General features: G+C 41.1%; 1 protein-coding gene across 2 annotated transcripts; it reads left to right on the forward strand.

Annotated features, from left to right (window-relative positions):
• Positions 1-297: 297 nt before the first annotated feature.
• Positions 298-25,537, forward strand: nkd2b (NKD inhibitor of WNT signaling pathway 2b). 2 transcript variants are annotated; one of them, XM_027171001.2, is made up of 10 exons: positions 299-554; positions 648-674; positions 947-1,029; positions 21,531-21,591; positions 21,896-21,999; positions 22,377-22,472; positions 22,824-22,977; positions 23,179-23,263; positions 24,092-24,195; positions 24,583-25,537. In XM_027171001.2, the coding sequence occupies exons 1-10, from the start codon at positions 503-505 to the stop codon at positions 25,056-25,058; spliced, it is 1,242 nt and encodes a 413-aa protein (XP_027026802.1). In that variant the 5' UTR covers positions 299-502; the 3' UTR covers positions 25,059-25,537. The 2 variants fall into 2 exon arrangements, with proteins under 2 accessions (XP_047664607.1, XP_027026802.1); XM_047808651.1 differs by lacking the exon at positions 947-1,029 and having other exon boundaries at positions 298-554.
• Positions 25,538-25,947: the final 410 nt, after the last annotated feature.

Consider the following 25,947-nt stretch of genomic DNA (forward strand, 5'->3'; position numbering starts at 1 on the left):
CATTGATAAAGTGCTTAAAAAACCGTTAAAACACGAAATCTTATATCAGATTAAAACGCGCGTGAGACGCCACGAGAGGGGTTCTGTGTGCCCTCGCGCTTGCTCTTGCTTTAGCCAATAGGAAGCCGGTGTTGGTTCGGCTATGTTGTGGGCGGGGTGTCGGGCTGCTTAGATCAGAAGGCGCGTTTTAAATACCGCCTTATATGTTGTACACGTGCACTACTTTGAGCCTTAATCCCTTGTCCGCGTGCTCCCTATGTAGTGCACTTGGATTGTAAATTAACCGTTATTTAACATTTAACCGTTCAGTTTCAAACTCCACCGGATTGCAGTGGAGTTTTATCGCGCATTACGAGCGACACAGGCGCTCAGGACAGAAGTGTGTGTGTTTGTTGATGTAGCTTTTGCTAAAATTTATATGTCAAACATTAAATAACAGAATTAAAATGTCCTCAAGATTCATATACGTCTTTGGATAAACTTTGGAGTTTTTAATGAATGGATGGAGAGCATTTTATTTCAACATAAAATGGGTAAACTTCAGTCCAAACACGGTGAGTTCATTCAGCCTGTTTGTATTTATTTATTGTTTAATATAATGTTAATAAATAACACCCCAGTAACGATTTTACCATCTCTTACAACAGCCTGCAAAAGGAGAGAAAATCCTGAAGGTGAGTTTAATGCATATAACCATATTATACAGGAGGGTGCGTTTAATTATGTGGTAGCCTAGTGGTTAATGTGCTGGAATACTAGTTAGAAGGTTGTGAGTTTGAGTCCCACTCTGGGCCCCTGAGCAAGGCCCTTAAAATCCTTTTTTGCTCAGTTTTATAAAAATGAGATAAAATGTAATTCGCTCTGGATATAAGGGCATCTGCTAAATGCTGGAAATGTCAATATTTCGTTCTTATATAATAATAATTTGATAATAACTCGTTTTTAGGGGACAGTTTTGTAGTGAGTGGGTTTCTTTCGAAAAGAGGAGGAGAAAGTGAGAGGGCCGAGCACAAAACGCGACACATTCAGGTAAAGTAAGCATGTTTCTGTTCACACTAAGATATTTCAGCTGAAATTAGGAAATTTCTGTTCACACTGTGAGGATTTTAGTTTAATTGAAATATTTTAGCTCATATTGTTTTTTTCTGTTCACACTGGGATACTTCAGTTCAGGCTGATGCTGAAGCATAACTATTGATGTTAGGATGTTTCTGTTCGCACAGATATTTCAGCTCAATTTAGAAAAACTCTGTTCACATTGTGAGATATTTTATCTCATATTGGGTTTTTTTCTGTTCACACTGGGATACTTCAGTTCAGGTTCATGCTGAAGCATAACTACTGATGTTAGGATGTTTCTGTTCACACTGGGATACGTCAGTTCAGGTTCATGCTGAAGCATAACTACTGTTGTTAGGATGTTTCTGTTCACACTGGGATACGTCAGTTCAGGCTGATGCTGAAGCATAACTATTGATGTTAGGATGTTTCTGTTCACACTCAGATATTTCAGCTCAATTTAGAAAAACTGTTCACATTGTGAGATATTTTATCTCATATTGGGTTTTTTTGTGTTCACACTGGGATACTTCAGTTCAGGTTGATGCTGAAGCATAACTATTGATGTTAGGATGTTTCTGTTCATACTCAGATATTTCAACTCAAATTGGGATATTTCTGTTTTTCTGTTCACACTTGGAAATTTTATTCATATTAGGAAATCTCTGTTCATACTGGGTGAGTTGTGCCTAAATTGATACATATTGGGATTTATAGTTACTCTTGGATTTTGTTTGTTCATTTTAAGATATTTCTCCCTTTATTGGGATTTTTATGTTCACACTGAAATACTTACACATAGTGACGCATCTCTATGGATATATAATTACACAAATTAATAATGAATAATAATAATAATAATAATAATGAGGAACACTATATTACTTAGAATCCGTTCTACACTGAGATATTTCTGCCCAAAATAGAATTTTTCAGTTTTTCTGTTTACACTTGGACATTTCTTTTCACATTTTTTTGCCCATGATTGACCTTGTATTGGGGTATTTCAGTTCGCATTGAGATACTTCTGTTCATATTGAGGTATTTTTTGCGATGAGATACTTTGGATTGTATTGGTAGGTTACAGTTTTTAAGCATCTCTGCTGACATCGGGATATTTTTGGTATGTGATAGGAATAAGTAGACCTTTGTTAATCAGAAGTTAATTATTTTTCTTATAAAAGCATGAACTGAAGTGTTTTATTCCTTTTATGTCACATCGATCTGCCAGCAGTTAAAACCTTTAATTGGGGGGGTTTCAGGCTTGCCTATTTTTTTTTTTCATTTTGAATAGGCACTGAACTAGTAGAAAGGAAAGTTTTAAAAAAAACAAAACAGAGACAGAAGACAGGTATAATGGCCTGTGTTCACTTTTACACATCAGATCACCAGGAGGGCCATCACACTGACAAGATCAGAGCATGTATGTGTGTTCGCAGAGAAGTGCGAAGGCATGTTTAAGCTGTCAGTCTAGTGAAGGTTTTGTTCTTTGTCACATTTGGCAGCAGAAGCACGTGTTTCTGTACATGCAATATTTTACTCTATTGGTTTTGACAGCCTGGAACTAGGCTTGTGTGTGTGTGTGCGTGTGTGTGTGGGGCAGCCACAGGCAGGATTACGTCATCGCTTGTCCCCTCTGTTTAGTCCAGGTTTGTGGAGTTTGACAGCATTGCATCACTTCTTTGAGTGTTATTTTAAAGGGCATGAGGGAGGTTCAGAGGTGGGCAGTTACAGATGAAATCACACTCGTTATGCACAACCGCAGTACATTAGTGAGATGTTAACTCGACATCATGACTGACTTCTTAGGAAAATTCTGAGTGGGTGTGTCTAGCGTTTGATTTACAGCATCTGACTCTGTGTGCGTTTGTGTGATTGTAACAGAGAGCTTCATTCATACGGCGTTAAGTTTCTCAGTGGTAGGTAAACCTTGTTGGTTAGGTAAAAGCTGCATAGATTCTACACAGTGGTTAATAGAACACAGAATTTCACAGCATTTTGATAAATCTCTGATCAGAATAGAAAAAAAAGCTATGCCAGGAATTGGCTCTTTTAATAATGTGTACAATCCCAGATTGTAACAAAATTGTTCAAAATTGTTAAAGATCATATATTCTGACCTTCACAGTCACCAGATTTCAGCTCAAGACCTATGAGAGGTTTTTTTAGCCATGAGTTAGACTCTCTGCCATCATTAAAATGTATCAGTACTTTTACAGAGACTTGGAGAATCGATGCCCGGGCATGATAAAGCTGTCCCGGCGGCTTATCTTACTAAACCAATTTATCTTGTTTTATGTTCATTTGTCACTAGATAAGGGGGGCACGGTGGCTTAGTGGTTAGCACGTTTGCCTCACACCTCCAGGGTTCGGGGGTTTGATTCCCACCATGTGGACTTTGCATGTTCTCCCCGTGCCTCGGGGGTTTCCTCCGGGTACTCTGGTTTCCTTCCCTGGTCCAAAGACATACATGGTAGGTTGATTGGTATCTCTGGAAAAATTGTCCGTAGTGTGTGAGTGAATGTGAGTGTGTGTGCCCTGTGATGGGTTGGCACTCCGTCCAGGGTGTATCCTGCCTTGATGCCCGATGACGACTGAGATTGGCACAGGCTCCCGGTGACCCGAGAAGTTCAGATAAGCGGTAGAAAACGAACGAACGAATGTTACTAGATAATGCATCTTTTCACCAATATACCAATATTCATTACCCTCAAAGCAGAAAAGCAGCCAGAATCAACTTTTTGTTACACCTCATGTTCACTCTGGTTTATGGTGAAGGGGGGATAACATTCCTCTGCCATCTGGCTGTGACTTCAAAGTTTCACGTCATTGAAGGGCTCCAACAGCCGCCGTGAGATCCTGGCCCACAAATCTGGGGGGATGCAGGGGTGGGAGAGAGAGAGAGAGAATGAAGGGAGGAGAGGCATATAGAGAAATAGAGAGGCAGATGGGGGACAGAGCCAGAGAGAACGGGGGACAGAAAAAGACACAGAGCGAGGGGAGGGGGAAGCCCAGAAAGAGAGGGATAGAGACAGACAGAGAGAGAGGAAGGAGGACAGACATATAGGCAGACAGACATGGAGAAACAGAGAGTGAAAGACGGGCAGAATGGGTTAGAAAAAGATAGAAGGAGACAAGAGAGAGAGACTGAAATGGGAAGAAAGAGAGTGACAGAAAGAGAAATGGAAGGAGGAAGCAAGAGAGTGAATGTGAGAGAAATAGTTATTCAGGAAAAAAAAGAGAAATGCAGAAAAGAAGTTAGACGTCAGCAGCTCTTTCGGGTGGGCATGCGGAGACATTAGAAGTTAGAAAGGAGCGACAGATACAAAAGTGAACTGTGTAGACAGGTGTGTAACCCCATTGATCTTTTATTCACAATTAAAGCTTTCATGCAAGTGGTCCAGATGAAACCAGAAGAGTTCTTCAGGGTAGATTGTTTAATATCTATGAATTCTTCAGTACTTCCAGTGGAAATAATAGGAACAGTGTCTCAACCTGCCAACAGCTCCTGTGAACTCAACTTTTGTTATCTACAGCTCGATAAGAGAGACAGACAGACAGACAGACACACACACACACACACACACACACACACACACACACACACACACACACACACACACACACACACACAGAGTATTATTTCTATTAAGAAGAAGACAGTCATATACCTGAGGATTTAAGGGATTAAAACAGCGCACATGGCCAAACCAGTTTTTCCAATTAGTTCTTCTTAAAGAGATGTTCGTTGAGATTTGTGGCTCTGTTACAGAAGGTCTCTTCCTCCTCCCAAACCAATTAGCAGGAGGTGAAACACAAGGCTACACGCGGACAGGAATTTACAGGCCGGGCTACTGCTGACTGATCAAAGATGCACCTCGGAAAAACACACAGTGTTTTCCTTTCTTTCTCTCTTTTAAAGAAGGAGAGGTGGGTGAGAGTGATTCAGCGAATAACTTGGCTTCATTTCAGAGCAAAGGAGAGGTTTTGACAGATCATTACAGGTGTTTGCGTCTGGCTCATATATAAACACCTGGCGTGAGGTAACAACAGAGAGAGACAGCGAGAGAGAGAGAGAGACAGCGAGAGAGAGAGAGACATGCAGACAGCGAGAGAGAGAGAGACATACAGACAGCGAGAGAGCGAGAGAGAGACATACAGACAGTGAGAGAGAGAGACATTAGTGCACTGTGTGAGGCGTTTTTCTAAGAGTGACAGCTTCACACACACACACACACACACACACACACACACACACACACACACACACACACACACACACACACACACACACACACACACACACAGCCTCACTACAAAAGCTCTTCTATCCTTTTCAGCTGGACCAGTCAAACTTCTGTTGAAAAATTTTGACAACAAACTTTGTTATTTAGAACTGTGTTTGTGAGCAAAGATATATATCGTGATTCATCCTGTGTATCGTAGAAATGCCTTCAGGAACCGTGATACGGTATTTCTGTTATATTGTCCAACCCTAAAGCGCATTCCTAACAATAATAATAATACATTGCAGTATATCATATAACTGATTATCAGAACATGCCTTTTTGTCGCATGCCTCCATTCTCATCTTGCCTCCTGTGAGAAAACATGACCGATGCTCCTCTTGGCCAACAACCACGTACAGCCTTTGACTCTGCTTAAAAAAAGCACATCCATATTTAGGAGTCTGGCGAGTTTGAGGATTTTCTATTTTATCTTTTTTTTTTTTTTTTTTACCCTCTCTCATTTTTCCTCGCTGTTTTTTTCTGGATGCGGCTGTAGAAGTAGGCGAGCTACGAGCCTTCATGTCTGAATGAAAAGCATGTGGCTGGAGTCCAGAACAGCGGGGCCTTTCAGAGCGGCCTCTGCTCACAGCCAGCTCTGGTTTGGACAGCAGAAGTATCTGAGGGGAGAAGAAGTGTGTAGGGTGGGCTTGTTTTTCTGAGGCCTTTGAAGGGCGTGTAGGAGCTCCATTTAAAGAGCACTGGGATTCTGTGAAAGGATTCTGCTGTATGTTTGACTTGGGGAAATACTTGATGCCACACTTGCGTCTTTCCATCTTTTTCCTATGATGTTTTTATTTTTTATTTTTTGTGGTAAAATCACCCTGGAAAGTTTTAAATATCTCACATATAACTGTTTGTACAATCATGATATCACATAATGTCGGCTGCGTTATTTGTGCCAAATGCACTACATGATGAAGATGTGTGGCATCCAGTGTCCTTAGTGCGGTCCTGCTCGGGTTACTGTCTGCGTGGAGTTTCTCATGTTCTTCTTATGTCCACATGAGTTTCCTCTGGGTTCTCTGGTTTCCTTCTACATCATAACCGTGCCAGTAGCTGGATTGGCTACTTCATATGTCTCCCAGGTGAACGAGTGTGCCTGATGGAATGAAATGGACCAGGGTCAAACCCAGAGTGTAGTCTCATGTTGCACTCAGTGTTCTCGGGATAGCCTTCGGATCCACTCACACTCTGAATATGACTGAATAAACGAATTGAATTGATTGATTTGAATTTGAATTGAATTGATCTGAATTGATTTGCCTTAAGTAGTAATTATACCGAAGTAAAGTAGTAATTACGACGATGCATGATCTTCACACCAAAGGATCAGATTTATAGCCGTCTCGAAAACGTTTCGGAGGGCATTTAGACCTGGTCATTTTTTACGATCGGATAGCTATCGGATCACAGAAAACGCACGAAGTGACCAGGTGTAAAAAGCCCCTAAGAAAACTCTTCTACATCAGAATATGAAAGTTTTATTTATTTATTTTTTTTACCACCGTGACACATTACCTGGAATTATTTTTACAAGCCCTTTTAATGGCTCAGTGTTTCCAAATGTACTCACACGACTGATTCAGACTAGAGTGAAATCCCACAAGTACGCTGGTAGTAATTCCGTTACCCCACCTCCACCTCGAAAACTAATCCAGTCTGAATAGGGTTCGAGGACGACACACACATACCTGCACTTACCTTTTGTGTACGTATAAAGCCTTCAGGTTGCTACTGTTTTCAAATATAAAGAGTTCACACACTTAGTGTTTATGAAACACAACAGTACTCATAACCAACATGAATAAAGAGCATTCAGTGACATCCTTCTTATCAACAAATAAAACGATAAAGCATTATTCTGAATGGTGCGAATCCTGGCTGCGATTTAACTCGCACTCATTAAATCGCTTATGATGCTGATGAAATTTCGCTGTTTGGTTTAGTTTTAATAGTTACGTTTTTTTTTTTTGTTTGTTTGCTAAAACCTGTTAAACTCCCTGGTTCACTCCTTACATTCGTCACACGATGGAGCGGATTTCGAACCACAAGTTCATGTCGATTCGGTAAACCGATGTTCAGGTGGATTAATAAAGTTCAGGAGAAAGTTTAGGGGTGTATAATATCAACATCATGATAAGTTGTAAGAACACACTTTCCTGAGACACGGCCGATATCTTCACATCATACGTATGTGCTAAAAAAAAAGAATTACAGGCAGATTAGAAGCAAGTGATTTGATATTAGAATTTTTTAGCGTATTTAAAAGGCTGTCTGTTACAGATCTGCTGAAAGCACGAGAGAGAGATATGAATGAAAACTCCTCGCAATAATAATGGCTCTACCTTTTAAACAGCTCCGTGTTTGAGATACAGAGACATCCAAAGCAAACAGCGGCTCCGCACAGCGGCTTTAACCTCAGCACACGGAAGACAAAGTGCGTGTGTGTGTGTGTGTGTGTGTGTGTGTGTGTGTGTGTGTGTGTGTGTGTGTGTGTGTGTGTGTTCTTGAAAGAAAGATATTTATGTGTACTGTATAAAGAAAAGAACAAGGAGGAAAAGTGTGTTTATGGATACCTGCTAATGGATAAGTGCTCTGACTCCTTACAGTCAGAGTGTGCGGTTGGTTATTTTCTGAATATTTAAATTTTTTTTTTTAATATTTACTTAGCGCAGCGAGCTTTGAAGGTGTTTGCTTACTTTGCTTCAAGTCCTCGTCTTAGCTTTTTTTTCTCCCCCTCTGGGAGGATCAACGTCATCATTTCACACACACACACACACACACACACACACACACACACACACACACACACACACACACACACACACACACACACAGACACACACTCCCTGCTGACAGAGAATAAAAAGGTTTGATATTGCTAACAGTTGAAAAAACAATTAGCAACCGTGTTGTTTGTCTAATGACGTCAGATTCCCGCTGCCCATAATTCATTTGTGCTAGCGAGTAGCCGGAGAGTTAACTTTGATCTTGTCAGCTATGGATTTAAAAAAAAAAAAGGTTCGAAACTATTTAAACTCTCCGAGTCTGCTGGATCCGATCCTGCGCTTAGAATCTCGGCCAAACGAAACACACACAGACTCCAGGCTTATTACATTCAAGTGCGTAAGGTACGATTCCATTTCAACCCCCACCACCGTTACACTCTTTTCCAAGTGGACTTCCCATCAAAGGTTCTTTTCTCTTACAGTCGCCTTTGTCTTTTGTGGCATTCAAGAAAGTCTCTATGAAATACCTCACCGAGATGTCTGCCATGATTAAAAAGCCACAATTATCGGAAAATAATTTGACCTTTCTCTCGGCAGGAAACTCGCCACTACAAAGCACTCACACCGGAGACTCCTTCCATAAATGCTAATCAAACACGACCATATCGGCTCTTATGTTATCGCTATGGAGTGTATCATCTATTCAAAATGCATGAATATGAACTGTTGATTCAAAGATTTCTAATCCAGAGGTCTGGAAATGATTTTGCTAAAGAAGTTTCAGTAAACAAGATATCAATTAATAGAAATAAACGAATTATACAGAGATTCCGATTCAGAACAACAAGGACGAGTCGGTAGGCCGGACGTTTGCCGTGGCGTAAATTCCGATCGATTTTAGTTTGATGTTGTTTTGGCTCATGGCTGTGTGTTGATTTTGGTCACCTAGACTTTCTGAGATCTCTGATTACACGAGCTTGGGGGAGCAGGCTGAGGCTAAAGACTGAAAATAAACGTCTCGAGATCCGTTTGATGTAGGAAAAACACACATCCTTTCTTTGCTCAGGTGCCGGGTAAATACGAGGCAGATGCGAATTTAAGCCCCTTAAAATACTGTTTGAATATCTAGGGGGCCTAATTCACCCTGGATTTTATTTATTTATTTTTTTTTTTAAAAAAAAATCTTACCGGACGAGATCTCTTACTCATTGTTAGTTTTTTGCTTAGGGAATAATACATATTCAAAGTGCATTCACAGTTTTGTGTGCGTGAGCGAACGCCTCAAAGCCTCAAAGCTTTTCCCCGACGAAACCCAATACTCTGTCGGCTTTCCAGCAAAGCCGCGTGCCCTCCAGAGCGGAGCTGCAGACACCCTAAACCCGACTTCCTGTTAAAACAAACCCTGGAACCAAAATGGGGGCAGGATTAGACAGGTTGGGTTTTTTTTATGCAAAGCTACATTTTTTTGTGTTCCAGTAAACGGAAATATCAAGATAGATCAATTTTTCGACAGATAAACGCATCACTAAGAAATGATTTTATATCTATCTATATAGATCTATCTATATAGATCTATCTATATCTATCTATATGTATAAGGCATATATAAATAACGTCACCTGGCTTCATGTGGAGACGTCCAAAGTCGAGAGATAACGACTCGTTCAACGACGTTCCACAACAACACTAAAAAGAACAAAATATGTAGTCTTTAGTTAGTTATATGTGTTCGCATTGTCAAACTGGTTTGGTGCGAGAGGAATAAAACATAAAGGACATATTCATACTTATGCCACGTTAATGCTAAATATTTTATTCTATACACAGTGGTGAGGGTAAAGAATGACTGTTTTTCTAGCTGATCAAATTCATAACTCTCACAACAGTTACTCCGACTGATTTCTTCAACACGATCTTGTCATCAATCTCGACGGCCTTGACGGAACATAAAATAACAACACAACGGCCTTCGTTCCTTTCTGGGATCTTTTTGAATCAGAATGTTTATTTTGCCGCAAAAAAATAAATAAATCCAAGCACATTGTTTTTGTACCCAGCATCACATATAACATGCAATGTTTTCGAAGTCTAATAGTTTTGGTTGAAACATCCTTTCTCGAACCACTGTTTATTTTGTCAGCGTCACAGCACAAGAAAAACCCAAAGTACAAGTTTCCAAACCGCTGCTCGGAGAAGAGCCTCCCTGTCTCGGGCCTCCTTTACACTTACACACACACACACACACACACACACACACACACACACACACACACACCACATGTGTAGGTATAGCCATTATTCTGCTCGTAAAGCTTCTCACACACATCTGAGAGTGGTTAGCTGTTGAAACACATGCTGCTTCAAAGCACTGAGGAAAAGGAGAGACTGGTTTTCCTCCAACATCCAACATTCCACACAGATTGGGAATGGCTGCAAAAAGGCTGCATAAAAAAAAAATTATATTATATATATATATATATATATATATATATATATATATATATATATATATATATATTCCAACCCGCTCTCACCAACACAAACACACCCCCTTACACTCTTCATAATGAACAAAGGTGTGATCTTTTGCCTGTATCATTAACGTTGTATAAGGGTTTATTTTTGTAGCCGCGCTCATCGGCCGCAGCCCCCAAAGTACAGGTCACCGTATAGGTACATTTATTAGCTGTAGGTCATCTGGTGAGTTTCCATAGGAAGCTATTTGGGTGGAGGACTTTCCTCAGCACCATAGTGTAGCCGATGTAGTTATGCAGCCAAAAAAGCTTTGTCTGCTGCTCGAAGAGTCACATAAATAAAGCGTGTTGTATTCCGTAATGCGTGTCCTATACAGACCTTTGAAACGAAATGACTAAATAGCTTTGTGTGATGCATCTTAGCTTGCTTTGTTCATGCTCACCGTCATAGCTCATGGGACCAAAAAACATATTCAGTAGATTTAAAATGTTCATTCTTTCATTCATTCAGTTATTCATTTACTCATCTTTAGTAACTGCCTGGTCAGAGATTTCAGTACCATGCTCACAGTGCTGGCATTTCTACCTCTGTTTTTTCTCCCAGTATTTCAGGGGCATATATATAAAATAAATAACACCTTCTGGTTTAGCCCATTCCTACGTCTACACATATTCAGAGCACGGAACAGATCACGGCATTGCGTTACACTCCTACCGGCCATTTTTTGCGCTTGAAGAAATCCCTGTTTCATATTTATGTAATGTCTCTCTCACAACGTACGGGTCTGACACAAAATCCCGCTTTAAAGCGGAAAGAGGCCGTACGGAGGGGAGGCGAAGAAGGCAGCTGAAACGAAACACTGTTCTGTGTCACCTCGTTGTCACCTGGCAACTCTTGTTTCTTTCACCCGCTTCCTCCTGTACTTCAAACGCAGACGGCCGTCTGACTTTTTCCTCCACACTCCAACGTACTTCAAATAAACAGACGTTTTTGCTGAGCACACAAAGTCTACGTGCGATCCGGGCAGATATTTAATACACCCCGACATGCTGGAGAACACGAAGATCTGGGGTTTCTGGACAGGACGGGGCAAGGGGAGATGTAGAGTATCTGACTGGGATTTTGCACGTGAAACCTGTGATTTGTAATCAAGACGACTTTGCCGAGGTCCGAAATGAAGCAGAAAAATAAAGCTCACACTCATCCGACCGGTTTCTGATCTACTGATGTAATGATACTGTGACAGGAAAAGCTTGAGCAAACTTCAGGAATACTGTCTAAAATATTTTAGCCTTTAAAAAGATTCTGAGATTGTTGATTGGTGTTACAGGTGAGTTACAAAGCCTGGGGTTGTTATTAGGAACTTTAGTTACTTTATAAGACGTGTTGTAAATTCGATGATACGTTTCCTTCTGTGTTCAAGAACTGTGAAACGATTTGCACTGGTACAGCACATCAGACCAGCCTTTTTCTCCCCGACGACGAGGCAAAGCGACAGACGTTTCTGTACTGCTCCATGTCTGCGATTTACATCCTAACGTCCCTGTCGTGTTGATACAGGCCTGACTGATGGTATCAGGCCCAAGAATGTCACAGTATCAGCACATCTCTGTGTCTTTACCCCTATCCTCACACCACATACTCACACGGGGCGAGATCTAATTGTCTCCTTCTGTTTCACCAAAATCATTATCTCTGGTTCTTGAGCTCGAATTAGATCGGATCTACACAGCAACCATGAATTTCTGCACTAAAAAGCCGTATCGTGTTCGAAGTGCTTTCTGATTTATGTTGTTTAACGATTGTTGCTCGCCTAATAACGACGTATTTGATGTCATTTATTTCTTTGTTAGGTTTCAATCATTCTCTGTGAGTTAGAGATCAATATTTGGGACAGTCTATAAATGTATTTATTTATATGTCCATATATAAAACCTTTGTTTATACATTTTTTTTTATGTATTTCATTTTATTTTATTATTTATTTTTATTTAAAAAGCAGCACATTGTTTACAGTTGACTAAAGACCGCGTTTTTTCTATTAACGTTTTACTTACATCATTCTGATCGGGTCACGAACGGAGTGTTTCGCTTCATCTTTACTTTTAATTGCTAAATGTTTTATAACATGCCGTACATTGGTGCACCGCAACCCTCAGAAATTTCACTCTCCTAACATGTCATCTGCCTAAATTTGCATTCCGAGCCGAAAAAAGAAAACATATGAAAACGAGGCAGTTCGTCAAGCGACTTCTCTTTCGTAGCTCTCGGAAACAAAGACCTGTGTTGTAGAGTCGTAGTCATTTCTAAATGGAATTTCAGGATAATTCTGTAAACCTTAGTTAAAAGTTGTTAAACGAGCAATCAAAATCGGCACAGATCGAAATATGGAACATGAGCCGTGTAAACGAACGCTCGAATGTTTGTAGGATTTCGTTGTAGCAAATGAACTCATCTGTTTTTTTATTTATTTATTTAATCCTAACAGGATTAAAGTCACAGCGAGGTCAGATGTCTGAAAGATTTTCAGTAGCTTCCTAACTGTTTGAAGTATATTTCAAAGGTATTCCAAGGATCACGCAGATTAGTAACACGGAGAGCTCGACTCGTTTCTGTCGTAATCGTTCAGCTGTATGCGAACTCCTTGTTCTCACTCCGTTTGCCAGGTGTGAATAGATGTGCACCGTTGACTCTGCGGTTCACACACTCCGCGCTTTACTCTAGTTCGGACTCTTAACTTCACTCGCACCGTGCGCACAGGCAGACCGAGGGGGGGGGGGGATCTTTGATCTCGGGCTTCACGCCATGGATGAATGACACTACAGAATTTCACACAGCATTTACAAAACCTGTTTCTCGGGTCAGTGCTGGGATGTTTGCAAAGTGGAAGAGCAAACACACACCGTTCAGAGACACCGCCTCACTGATTTTTGGAAAACGCAGGCAGGTTTTCCTCCGACAGTGAAGAATTAATAGTATTTGTGTTGTATTGTATCGTATACAAAAGGGTCTTATGCAATATTGCTTTTCTTTTTTAAACCAACTGTGAACTCGGTGCCTTTAGAAACGATGAAAATAAACCCAGAGGTAGAAATGGCAGCTCTATCAGCATGTCGTGACTCATAAGAGATGATAACTGGTCACTATTAGAGATGTGGTAAATATTTTGTTTAATATTATTTTGTTTTAGTGACTACAAACCAACCAGTAGCTTAAGTTAAACCACCCGATGGATGTATTTAAAGTCCCTTAATTAACGGATCTGTTCCTCCCAGTACCTCCCTTTAATTGGCTCTACATCTATATGAGAAAAAGCATTCAAATCTCAGTCCGGGTTGTTGCACAGAGCCAGGTCTCAGACGCTTCTTTTTACTCCACTCCAGATACGAACATGACGAGTGTGTTTAGCACAGACGTGCTTGGCGTCTGCTAGTGAGACGGCTCGTTTCCCACGCGCCTCTATGTCCAGCCTACGAGCTTCTCTCTTGACCCGGTGATGACCACTGACCCCATGGGAGGAACATCACAGCTCTCACTCTCTTCACGTTATGGACTTGTTACCTGACCCAGAACTGCTGATGTCAGGAGGTGTGATGTATCTCATAGATTAAGCAAGTGATGGTTTGATGGTTATAATATCTGTTTGTATAAAATATCTGTCTTAAAGTTCATCCCTACAAAGATCCTATTCATCCCACGTATGGCTATTTATCTCCAATCTTTAATATGCACTGTATACTGGGCAGGAATACATCCCGGAGAAGATGCAGGTTCACGACAGGGCTCTGACACACATTCATACCTATGATATGTTCTTGAGAAGTGGGAGGATCGTGAAAAACCCCCAAAAGAAAACCACACAGACACAGAGAGAGCAAAGAAAGTAACTCAAACTCAGGATCAAACCAGGGACCCAAGAGCTGTACCCTTTGTACCACTGTGGCACCAGCTCTAGAACAGGCGTATAATTTCTAACAAGACGTTTTTCCATAGGCGAGTGTTCAGCGTACCATTTTGCATAAGTAACAAGCACGTCAACCTCTTGTCCTTAACCACCAGATCCAAAAAAGAGAGAGACATTATATTTGACACGAATATTTTTCACGGACCATGTTGGTTTTTGACCCCGAGACGTGGCAAGCAGGCTGGTTTGCAAAAGAAACGCAAAAAGGTATAATGTTTGCTAAAATGTTTGAGGTCCTCTGTTTTAATATACTGTAAAGAATATGATAATCACGATGAGAAATGTAAGCAACATAATGCCATGCTATTTCTGTGAATATCACAGAGTAAAAGGTATTGTAGTCGTGCTGACTGCCTCCGATAAACACACAGAGCCCTGAGACGTAAACATAGATCCAAAGCGCTGCATTTCCACTTCTGTTGTTTCTGATGATAGAAAATCACCAGCGTTTTGGCTTTGAGCGAGTCGGAAAAAAACGCTTGGCAAATTCGATACGAGTTTAGAGAGATCTTAACTGTGGAATCTATTTATACAAGAAGTATGAAGGATAACGGATGTAAGATGCCATAGACAAAAAAGTACAGGCGAAACTCAGCGTGATCTAACGTATGAAAAATACAACTGAAAGATTGTAGAGGGTGAATTGCCTTCTGCGCTTTAGCCAGACAGCGAAGAACCGGTTTTCAGAAAGGACGCCCGAGGACTTTGGAATAAATGTAAGATTTGATACGAACATGACAACTAAAGTCAGTGGTCGTGAGCTGATGATCTGTGGAGTCTTTGACTTCTTCAGCACTCAAGGTTTAAAGACGGTCCTTTAAAACGGTTTGCAGAGTTGCTCATGCTTCGGAGAACAGTATGGTTCATTTATTTTTGGAGTGCGCAGGGAAAAGGGGCTAAAGGGCTCTTAAAGGGGCCCCAAACATCTGGGAGAGATTTTCATTCAGGCAGAAGTTGGAGCTGCACTCACTCACTCACTCACTCACTCACTCTCGATACGACGCAGACGGGAACTAAAACATATAAGTTCTCATCTGCGAAGATTTGTCTTCTCCTCACCCGATTATTACACAAGCTCTCAGGCTAGGATACCGTCAAGTACGCAGCAGCAATTTGATATATGAACAAAGCTGGCAACGACACGTGTATGTGTGTGTGTGTGTGTGTGTGTGTGTGTGTGTGTGTGTGTCCAGCCGTGAACAGATGACGCCCTGATTTAGGGCTTAGTAGAACTTCAAAAGGCAAGACCGAGTCTCCGTCTCCTCTGCGACCCCCGCTCTCGGCGCAGCTGTTGTTTCAGTGTGACCAAAGAGCTGCTTTATGTGCTGCCAAGACAAAGTTCTGCCTCACTTTTGAACCCGGGGTGAAAAAACAATGCTGTGTGTGCGAACAACACTGTGGCCTTTTGTTTTTAGCTATTCGACTAAATTTTTAGAATATAATTGAGTGTAGGGACTGACCATACATTACAGCTAAAAAAACATTACAGTTAAAAATTTACAGTGAAAGTCTGTAAGATTCTGCCAAGGTGAAACGATGATGTTCTTAAATTAAAAAAAAAAAAAGGAATTGTTGATAAATTGCTGTAGTATAAGAGGAATAAAGTGCCAACAGAACATTGGTGATTTTCATCCAACAAAAGCATGCGATTTGATAGAATTTAATTAGAGATTTGATATAAACAAACAAACAAAAACAAACATTTATTTTTTTATTTGTCTATTTTTAAGTTAGGTTTTTCGATTCGATTTAATACTAACCTATCGCAACACTACAGTACCGCCGGTGTATTACGGTATTTGTTCGAAATCCAAAAAACATAATACAAATGATGTAAGATACGTAATACATATGAGTCTGTCAATCACGATAAGATATCTTTGTCATATCACCCAATACTTTCAGTAATACAACAAATCAGTAATAATCTGTCGACCAATACGTCTGTCTCGCGCTGTAGCCTATAGACGGTTCACTGCATATAAATGTCAAACTGTATATAAATTTCATTCATTTCCATTCCACACTGCTGCTAATATTGTGGTTCAATTCGTTCAATTGGATACATGTGATAAAGGGTGAAAGTCTGCGGGTTAATAAATGATTCAGCTGCAGGTTTACTTAAATTTGGTGCAAGGCTGTAATCGTCTTTTTCATGTTTTAGTTTTTTTTTCCTCTTCGTCTGGCAAACCACACCCCACTCCTTGTCTTCAACTCGAACACATCTGGTTTTGAGCCGGAGCCGAGTTTCCTGTGTAACCGAGACGGCTTTGCTGCCTCTCTCGTTACAGGTCACCGGATCACGGGATTTCTTTGTGTTTTCTTTTCATCATTCTGGCGTCCCTGTGACTTTCCAGCTCTCGCTCGACGTCCTTCGTCAAGACGTTCTTCGTCCTGTTCGGTCGATGAGTTGTAACTACGATCGGCGTCGATTATCGGTTCCATTTCAGCATCATTTTAAATCGATGAATTATGAAGTCCATCCTTGCTACTTAACCGCTCGAAAAAGCGGTACGGTTGTGCACTCGTTCACACATGGAATGACGTGAACTTTCCTCATCCTGGTGAAAGTAATAAAAATGATCAACAAACATCCTGCAAACTTCCTGCTGTGTTTCAATACGTGTAGATATGAAAATCATGTTCACGGTGAGTCATTAAAGGGAAAGTAGGGAGAATGTGTGTGTGTGTGTGTGAGTGTGTGTGTGTGTGTGTGTGTGTGTGTGTGTGTGTGTGTGTGTGTGTGTGTGTGAGTGTGTGTGAGTGTGTGTGAGTGTGTGTGAGTGTGTGTGTGTGTGTGACTCGGAGATATGAGGTGCTTTACCGGTGCTGTTAAGGATCTCAACCACAAGAAGCCTGGAAAACAACAACAAAAGACACGAAGGGCTGAAAATAGTGTAGTAATGAATGGGAAAAATCATCAGAATATTGTAGTATACTGTACGTAAGGTCACGCTGTTATAGTTATAGGAAATCAGTCGGTGACAGGACGGTGTGACGGATCCCAGCGTAGAGTAGAGTGACGTTCACCATCATGAAGTTTGATGGTTTTATTATTTTTTTTTTTTACACTGCATCAACTCCATAACTCCAAAAAAAGTTTTAAGACAACGAATCAAACTGTTTATAACCATTTAGTGTTGTGGAACGACTCTGAAGCAAATAGGTTCCCTGTGTTATTTCTGCTTATAGCAGCTATAAACAGTCGTTCCCTCACAAGCCTCTCGTTTATTCCCCCCCTTCGAAGACAAAATGCAGCTTTTCCTGTTTAGTCTGTTGCTCAGTCCATCCCATTCTGTACGAATTACGTATAATATGTTGTCTTCTCATCTAAAAGTATACACGGATGATACATTTTAATTTTTTTTCTTTTTTATTTCTTTCCACTTTGAGTTGGTTTAGAGAACATATCTGTATCATTAATATCTATTTTGCTCTTATTCCTCTTTTTTTGTCTTGTCTTTGGTGTACGTTATACTGCAAATACGGTGAAGAAACGAACGGTGCCGACCACGCATACATAAACTCCAGCCGTGTTTCATTCCGGGTCGATTTATTTTTCCATAACAGCAGCTCTGAGAGCGAGGCAGGTTTATATAGAAATGGACAGAAAATAATTTCTTTAGTAACAGCCAACCAGATTAAAAACAATCGTCGTTGAACAAAAAAAAAGCTTTCTGTGAAGACATGTTTGTTTAATAATTCCGGAAGGATTTTTCAACAATTGAAAAAAAATATTTTAGCATTTAAAATACGTTTGCCTCGTATCACGTTTTCCTGGGGGTTTGATGAGTGGTGGCTGAGATGGTTAAGACTCTGGGTTACTGACCAGAAGGTCACGGTTTGAAACCTGAAGCACCACCAAGCTGCCACTGTTGAGCCCTTGATCAAGGAACTTAACCTTCTCTGCTTCAGAGGTGCTGTATCGTGGCCAACCCTGTGCTCTGACCCCAACTTCCTAAGCAAAGACAGATTTTTATTTGTACGTGACAAATCTTCTTCTTCTACCTCCTCAGAGTTTGCTTGGCTTTCTCTGGGGTTTCCTCTGGGTACTCCGGTTTCCACCCTCAATCCAAAGACATGCATTGACTCTCTAAATCTTCCGAAGTGTGTGAATGTATATGCGATCGTGCCCCGTGTTAAGATAAAAACCTCCAAGGTGTCCCCAGTCTTATGCCCCGAGTCCCAATAAGACTCCAGGGTCCCTGCAACCCTGTGTAGGATTAGCAGGAGAGAAAGTGGATGGATGGATGGATGGATGGATGAGATTAACCATCAGACTATTGATCATTTTCCTATAAAGTCGCACTCCATCATGTTTTAACTGTGGGAGAGAGTGTGGGAAAGGAGTGTGTGTTTGCGTTTGGACTCCAGATGGCTTCTCTAACATCCATCATTTCTTGTAAACACGCAGTGTCGCACATGTTGGGATGTTTGCTGCATGCCGTGTTGTGAACGCTGCTCGTTCGGTTGCTGGGACTGTAAGTTAAACCAGAAGCTTTTACGCTTATTAGATGCAGCTCTGGAATTAGGGTTCGTTTTTTTTCTCCGCTCTTAATTAAACATATGGACAGCACATCGTCGATCGGTGTCGAAGTGCCGTGTGTGTGTGATGTGTGTGTATAAAAAGAAAAACCAGAATCGGTTCTGTGGCGTACAAAATGATACCGCAGCGCTGTTAAATTCTCAAATCTGATTGGTTAGAAGGCGTTGATTCATTTATCCTAACAGCGGCTCTGACAGTAGGTCAGGTTTTTAGTAATGCACCCGTTAGTGAACACGTCTTCCTTTCAGTGGTATATAGACGATATTCAGGGACTTGGATGGGGATTTAAAAACACGTACAACCTTTGATAGAGGTTTTCTTACCGTTTGTAGAAGGAGACTCACAGACCTGACTAAAAACCATGTGAAAACGTAATCGTCAGCACATTGCTGTGGTACAAGAGGAACAAAACACTTAGATCTTTCTAGATCTCTCACTCCCTCTCGGTTGTCTTTTGCTCCGCATTAACGCTTTTGTTTCTCTTCCTTTTCTATCAGCTCCAACATTTTTTCTCCTTTTTTTTAAGCATTTCCCCTTACTTACCTCCTACTTCTGTTTCTGCTAAGAGATCCATGACAGTATCATGTCCATAAATATACAAACAAGATCCATAAATCCATTCGACATAGTCTCACACAACCATGGTGATTCTGGGCACTTCCAAAATATGTTTTATTATTATTATTATTATTTTAAAGAAATCCTTCTTTTAGTTCTCCCCTTTCTTTTTCTTGAACTCTTTTACTTGCCTTGCTGCAAAATTTGATCCTTTGTCTTGCTTTCGATCCCAAATATCCTGTCTTCCTCACTCACTACCCCCCCCTTTCCATGACCTTAGACCCCTGATCTCTGATCTCTGCCAGCTCCCCTGTAGAGAAGTTCCTCAGACCCCTCAGACGTTTCCCCCCTCAACATTCAATTTACTGTTCATATTCATAGTGATCAGTGTTTTATAAAGTTTCCCAGGAAGGGATTGACGTGTCTGTGTGTTTAGTTTTATAGATCACTAAGCGTCCGTCTCCTTCCTCACACAATCGCACATTCGGTCAAGATTTCGTCGCGTCTTCTGTAAACATGCAAATGTGTGAGTTGTTTGGACTTACAGCAGTCGGATTTTTTCTTTCTTTCTTTCATGCCAGGATCCGTGAGAGTGTGTGTGTGTGTGTGTGTGTGAGTGTGTGTGGTTTTGCATTTTTGTGGTGCGTCTTTTCCTGATGAGCTACATGACAGACGATGTCCGTTTCTCTGCTTTCTGCCATCTTTCCCAGTAGAGCTCTTACTTCCATCTCGCCGTGGAAGAATTTTCCGCTGATTCTACAGCCATATACACAGTTCTTCTGCAACACACACACACACACACATACACACACACACATAAAATAAATATGGAAATATGTGTCTTTGTGATCAATTCTTCTGACTGAAAACATTAATCATTAATCATCGAATAGACTCACAAATGATGTACCAAACACTACAGAGCGTTTCACAATTCTTTACCTACAGGTTCTAGTACATCATTTATCATCTGATATTAAAAGTACACCGCACCCTGCACACGTCCAGCAAATCGATAGTTAAATGACTTTCATTTCAATTCGAATTGCTTAATTAAAACGATTCTTTCCAGACGCTTTATCGACTGAAAACGTTTGTGCTCCGTAGTTCCGTTTTGCATGGATTCCACGGGGCTGCTGTAAATGTCCCTTTTTTGTTCTCGAAAGCTTTTCTGTGCACCACGGTTGCAAAGCGTGGTTATTCGTGTGACTGCAGCCTTTCCTGTCAGGTTGAACCAGTCCAGCAACCAGTCAGCAGTTTCCCAAATATTCACAACAACGTCATGTTCACAGTCACCGAGGTCACTTGTTTTCACAATATTGAACCGGCTGTTCAACTGTTCCTAATAAAGTGGCCGGTAGATCCATAACGAGCGATCCAGCAGAGACAGTGGTGAGGGAATTCTTCCTGACATTACGTTTACACCATCAAGCCTTTCAGTGACATTTGAATTGAGATTTTTTTTTTTCTCTCTCTCCCAAGTTTATACAAATGACAAATCCAGACGACTGACTCGAACGTTTCCACGTACCGGTGTACGGTTCCTTCAGCTTCCCACTCACAACTTTATTTCCCACCTACACTCGGTTACCATTGTGACCCAAGAAAGAAAGCTTATAACTGTGGATTTGTCTCATCTTGTTGTACGTGAACTCTCATTAGTGATGTAAAAAGACATCATGGAGAAAAAATGACAGAAAAGATATGACACAAGGATACAGAGATAGGGCTATATTCATGTAGATATGAGCTGAGGTAATTGGAATATGGTATTTTTTCTGCACTTATGTCCATCACACACACACACACACACACACACACACACACACACACACACACACACACACACACACACACACACACACAGATGTGCAGTGTGTCATCTCACTAACATATTTCTCTTTTTTTAGGACTTAGACAGCTGTGAGTTTAAAGATGGACTGTTTGGAGAACACCGCTGCCCCCTAGAGGGTATGTACACATGTACAAACTTCACATCAGTCACTTCGTCCCCCAATTAAGCACACTTTGATAAAATAACAAGGTTTGATATTTGTATGTGTGTGTGTGTGTGTGTGTGTGTGTGTGTGTGTGTGTGTGTGTGTTTTAGCAATAAGGTGAATGTATTCATTTGAAATAAAATTTTCTGCACCCTGTTAACATCTAATTGTTTAGAACATTTTAATTGGTGTCAATTGTTGACAGTGTGCATGTGATTTGATTTGGCCTGTTTGTGCGTGTGTGTGTGTGTGTGTGTGTGTGTGTGCGCGCGTAGTGGTTCTGCCTCCTGAGAAGGCGGAGGGCTGCGAGAGCTCTATGCAGTTTGCCAACGGTGAGGACGGAGAGAGCAATAAAGCAAGGAAGCGCATAAGTCTGAATGTAAGAACATCCAGACACACACACACACACACACACACAGAATTGCTGAAAAAATTGCACATGATAATCAGGCAGCTTCCTAATAATATATTTCACTTCAAAGTATAAACTCAGTGACAGAGATATAATTTCTCTGCCATGTGTTAAACTATACAAACCCTTTTTCTCTGTCAGGGAGCTCTTTCTTTCTGTCTGGTCCTTTCCCCCTTTCTCTTCTAAATGTTTGTATCCTCCATAATAAAATGGTGACTGAGAGCTCTCCAGAAATGTGTTCCTGTTTATGATTCGCAAAACCTGGGGTTGCAAACGTGTCAAAACATTTAACCCACGTTCTCATATGAGCGCCTCCTGCATGTCCGTGTGCGTGTGTGTAACAGGAGCTGGAGTGCGACGTGTCCGTGGAAGATGATAACAGACAGGAGTGGGTCTTCACCCTGTATGACTTTGACAACAGCGGCAAAGTGACCAAAGAGGTGAGACACCAGGTTTTTTTTTTTTTTGGGGTTTTTTTTTACATTTACGAACTTCTCTGCAGTTCTGATAACTGGTTTTATTTACATGCCAAAGCTCAAGAATAATCAAATCGGATTTGCAGGAAGTGTTCAATAATTTCCAGCTGTATGACAAATCACAGGTTTATAGTGTTCATTTCAATACAGTTCCTGTATTATGCAGCTTACTGCTACGTATTTGAATCCTTATTTATTTGTTTGTTTGTTTGTTTGTTAGCAGTTTGTATTTTTATCCGAAGCACATAGCTGTTGAGGGACAAAGTGTTTTATTATTTGTTTTACATATTAACATTAGCGTGTGTAATGCTTCAGGACATGTCGAGTCTGATGCACACTATCTACGACGTCGTGGACGCCTCGGTTAACCAGTCGTGCCACAGCAAGAGCAAAACGCTGCGTGTGAAGCTGACAGTTACACCTGAGCCCAGCCCTCGGCGGAGAGAACACAACACACACACCGGGACAGGTACACAGCAGCTGTTAACATTAAACATCAAGAACCGAAATGTACTACTGCTTTATCGACCGACTCAAGAGTGTAACCAGTGGTTCTCAGTGTTTATACAACACACACACACACACACACACTTTTTCCTACTCTGGCTTTGCGTTTCAGGATTTTAGAGACAGTGTAATGAGCGTTTACTTTTTTCTCCTCCCGTCTCAGATAGGGACTGGAGCTGTAGCCGTGTGGAAGCCACACAGCAGGAAGAGGTCCGCGGGGGAGACAAGCGCCACTCGACACACGTGAGGTCAGACGCCACCGAAGATCTGGGTTGTCTTTAAGCATCTAGGGCTTATGGAATCTGAACTGGTGGACTACAGGCAGAAGGTGGAACCAGTTCAGATTTTCACTGGACCCTTTTTTCACCCTTAAGTTTATATCAAAATGAAGCAGCATCGTGGATTATCCAATCACATGCATTTATGTAAAGTATATAACCGAAGGCAGATCATCATACCAGAGACTGGCTAAAGGGATAGAAACATCAGGTCACAGAGTTTTCACAGACTGTTCCGATTTGACGACTGACGGCACAAATTTCAGAACAACGAAAGCAGAATGTTTAAAGATGACCAGACAAAGAAGTGCATTTATTCGCCCCGTGTCAAATTCAAAACACATGCAGCACTAGTCACAGCGAAGCACTGCAGGCAAACACAAGGCATCCATTTAAAATGGTGTTATTTATAGGCATCATCTAATCAATAAAATGCAGCTGGTCTTCGTATTCATTCTTAGTAGTTGTTTATCTGGCTCTTTTTAAAGAAGTGAATTTTATGTCACTGGACCTTTCCAAATTTTCCAAGTGTGGCTTTGGACATAGATGAGTCGGTGTGTTTGACTTGTGCCGTTTTGATGACGTAGAACCATAACACAACGTGTCGCATTTTCCTTTAATGCCTTTTCAGAAATGAACAGATATTTGCTTTGGATGCAATCTGAACTGACATGATCGTAGACAGGTCTTTGGCGGTGTCATAATCAAAGCAGTGTCCATTCTATGTGGTTCTTTGAATCTAGAGAGTATAATCACATAGATACACACAGTAAATGAAAGTTGTGGGTTTTTTTTCAGGGACTCGCTGGAGAGGAATCATTACTGCGTTGATGAGAACACAGAGAGGAGGAATCACTACTTGGACCTTGCCGGCATTGAGAACTACACCTCTAGATTTGAAAGTGAGTAAGAGGAGATGATAGGTGTGTCTCAGTGGAAAGATACTTGTGATTTCATTCACCGAGGCACTAACGCTCATGTCAAACTGCTGTATGATGATCCTGATGATCCTTTAGCACCATCTTGTGGATACAGGCACTATTGGATCTTTTACCTGATTACTAATAGCAGTATTATTGCTATAGTACACTAAACCAACATTAGATTATAAAAAGGGATCTGTTTTACCAACCAAAAATAAAGGGTGAATTATATATACATTGGATATAAAATTGTCAAACAAATTATACATGTTTTGTTTTAAGCATTAAACTGATACTCTTAAACTGATGCAGAGAAAAATCAATGCTCTCTCCCTCTCTCTCTCTCTCTCTTTCTCTCTCTCTCAGCCATAGTGCCCCCTACAGTGCATCAAGATAATATAACCCGTCCGTCTCAGTCTCAGAGCCGCTCTCGCTCCCATGAGCCGGACTTGCACTGTCAGCAGCGCCGTTCACAGCTCTTCAGCGATCACTGCGCTTCTCGTGCCGTCCACCCCACCAGACCCCATAAAGGGGCATCTAAAGGGGGCGGGACTACACCGACAAGGGCCAGCAAGTGTTATGGGCATCACGGTGGGCAGGATGTGTATCACCTACCCCAGCAGAGCCAGCCTCAGCCACACACACACTCTCAGCACCCCCTGCAACACAGCCACAGCAAGAGGCTGAGATCCAGAACGCAGAGTAAACACACACCACAATCACCCGATCGGGAACACACACACGCCGCAGGTTTCGTGGTACCCACGGTGCAACGGCACGAGCATCATCACCACCACGAGCATCACCATCATCATCACTATCATCACTACCATCAGACATGATCGTGCACACACACATATACACACATGTAGTATGTTCTACTCATGTCAAAACCACAGACATATCAAGGCTCCTAAAAACTGAATGGAAATCAGATGTTTCAAGCTGGACATGTTGCTCCTTGCTCACGTTTGCACACATTCCTGACACTCTGAGTGCGTTTTGCCATATTACATACTCCAGGTCTCCTTTTATCCAATCTCAGGTTAAAGCTGCTGCTGTTTAAGCTTTTCAGAGAAACAGCTACTTCTCTCAGATACCTGCTGTGGACTGAGGGATCTTCCTCTTACCAGGGTACACATCACCACTGCCAGTTAATGCAATGCAAAAAATATATACCTGTACGTTATGAAAATGTATAACTATAAACTTTTATTGTTTAATTATACAGACAGCATATGCATATTTATCATGATCAATATGTATGCATATATATTTTATCTTGTTTTCATACATATTTTAATAAAATACTTCATACGCACATCTGTTTCAATCTCTGGTTTTATGAACTTTCATGAACTCACAAGTCTCGTGGCCTTTTTCAGCGACCGAATCGAAATCTTATCGGACATCTTTGGGATGTGGTAGAATAGGAGATTCACAGCATTGAAGTGCACCTTAAAAATCAACATGAACCGAGAAACTGAATAAAAAATGTTTTGTGGAGTCCATGACAGTTTCCAGAGCCCTACCCAGGGAGGCCATATGGTAAGAATATAGTAGCAGTTATAATGTAGTATATTCTTCTTATTAAAGTGCTCAGTGAGTGTGATTTCTTCTGGTTTGGTCCCCTATACAACATACTAGTACACAAAGCTGTATGAAAGTACACATATGCATTTGGTTCTCTGGTGTATTAAATGCTGCAGAACCCGGACACTGAATTGAATC

Source organism: Tachysurus fulvidraco, chromosome 25 (genome assembly GCF_022655615.1).
Source record: "Tachysurus fulvidraco isolate hzauxx_2018 chromosome 25, HZAU_PFXX_2.0, whole genome shotgun sequence".
NCBI classification, from domain to species: domain Eukaryota; kingdom Metazoa; phylum Chordata; class Actinopteri; order Siluriformes; family Bagridae; genus Tachysurus; species Tachysurus fulvidraco.

Excerpts from the sequence above, each read along its gene's own strand:
- nkd2b (XM_027171001.2), top strand. The coding sequence starts at position 503 with ATGGAGAGCATTTTATTTCAACATAAAATGGGTAAACTTCAGTCCAAA. Across the intron at positions 675-946 it reads AAGGAGAGAAAATCCTGAAG|GGGACAGTTTTGTAGTGAGT; the intron begins GTGAGTTTAATG and ends ACTCGTTTTTAG. Across the intron at positions 22,473-22,823 it reads GCGGCAAAGTGACCAAAGAG|GACATGTCGAGTCTGATGCA; the intron begins GTGAGACACCAG and ends GTAATGCTTCAG.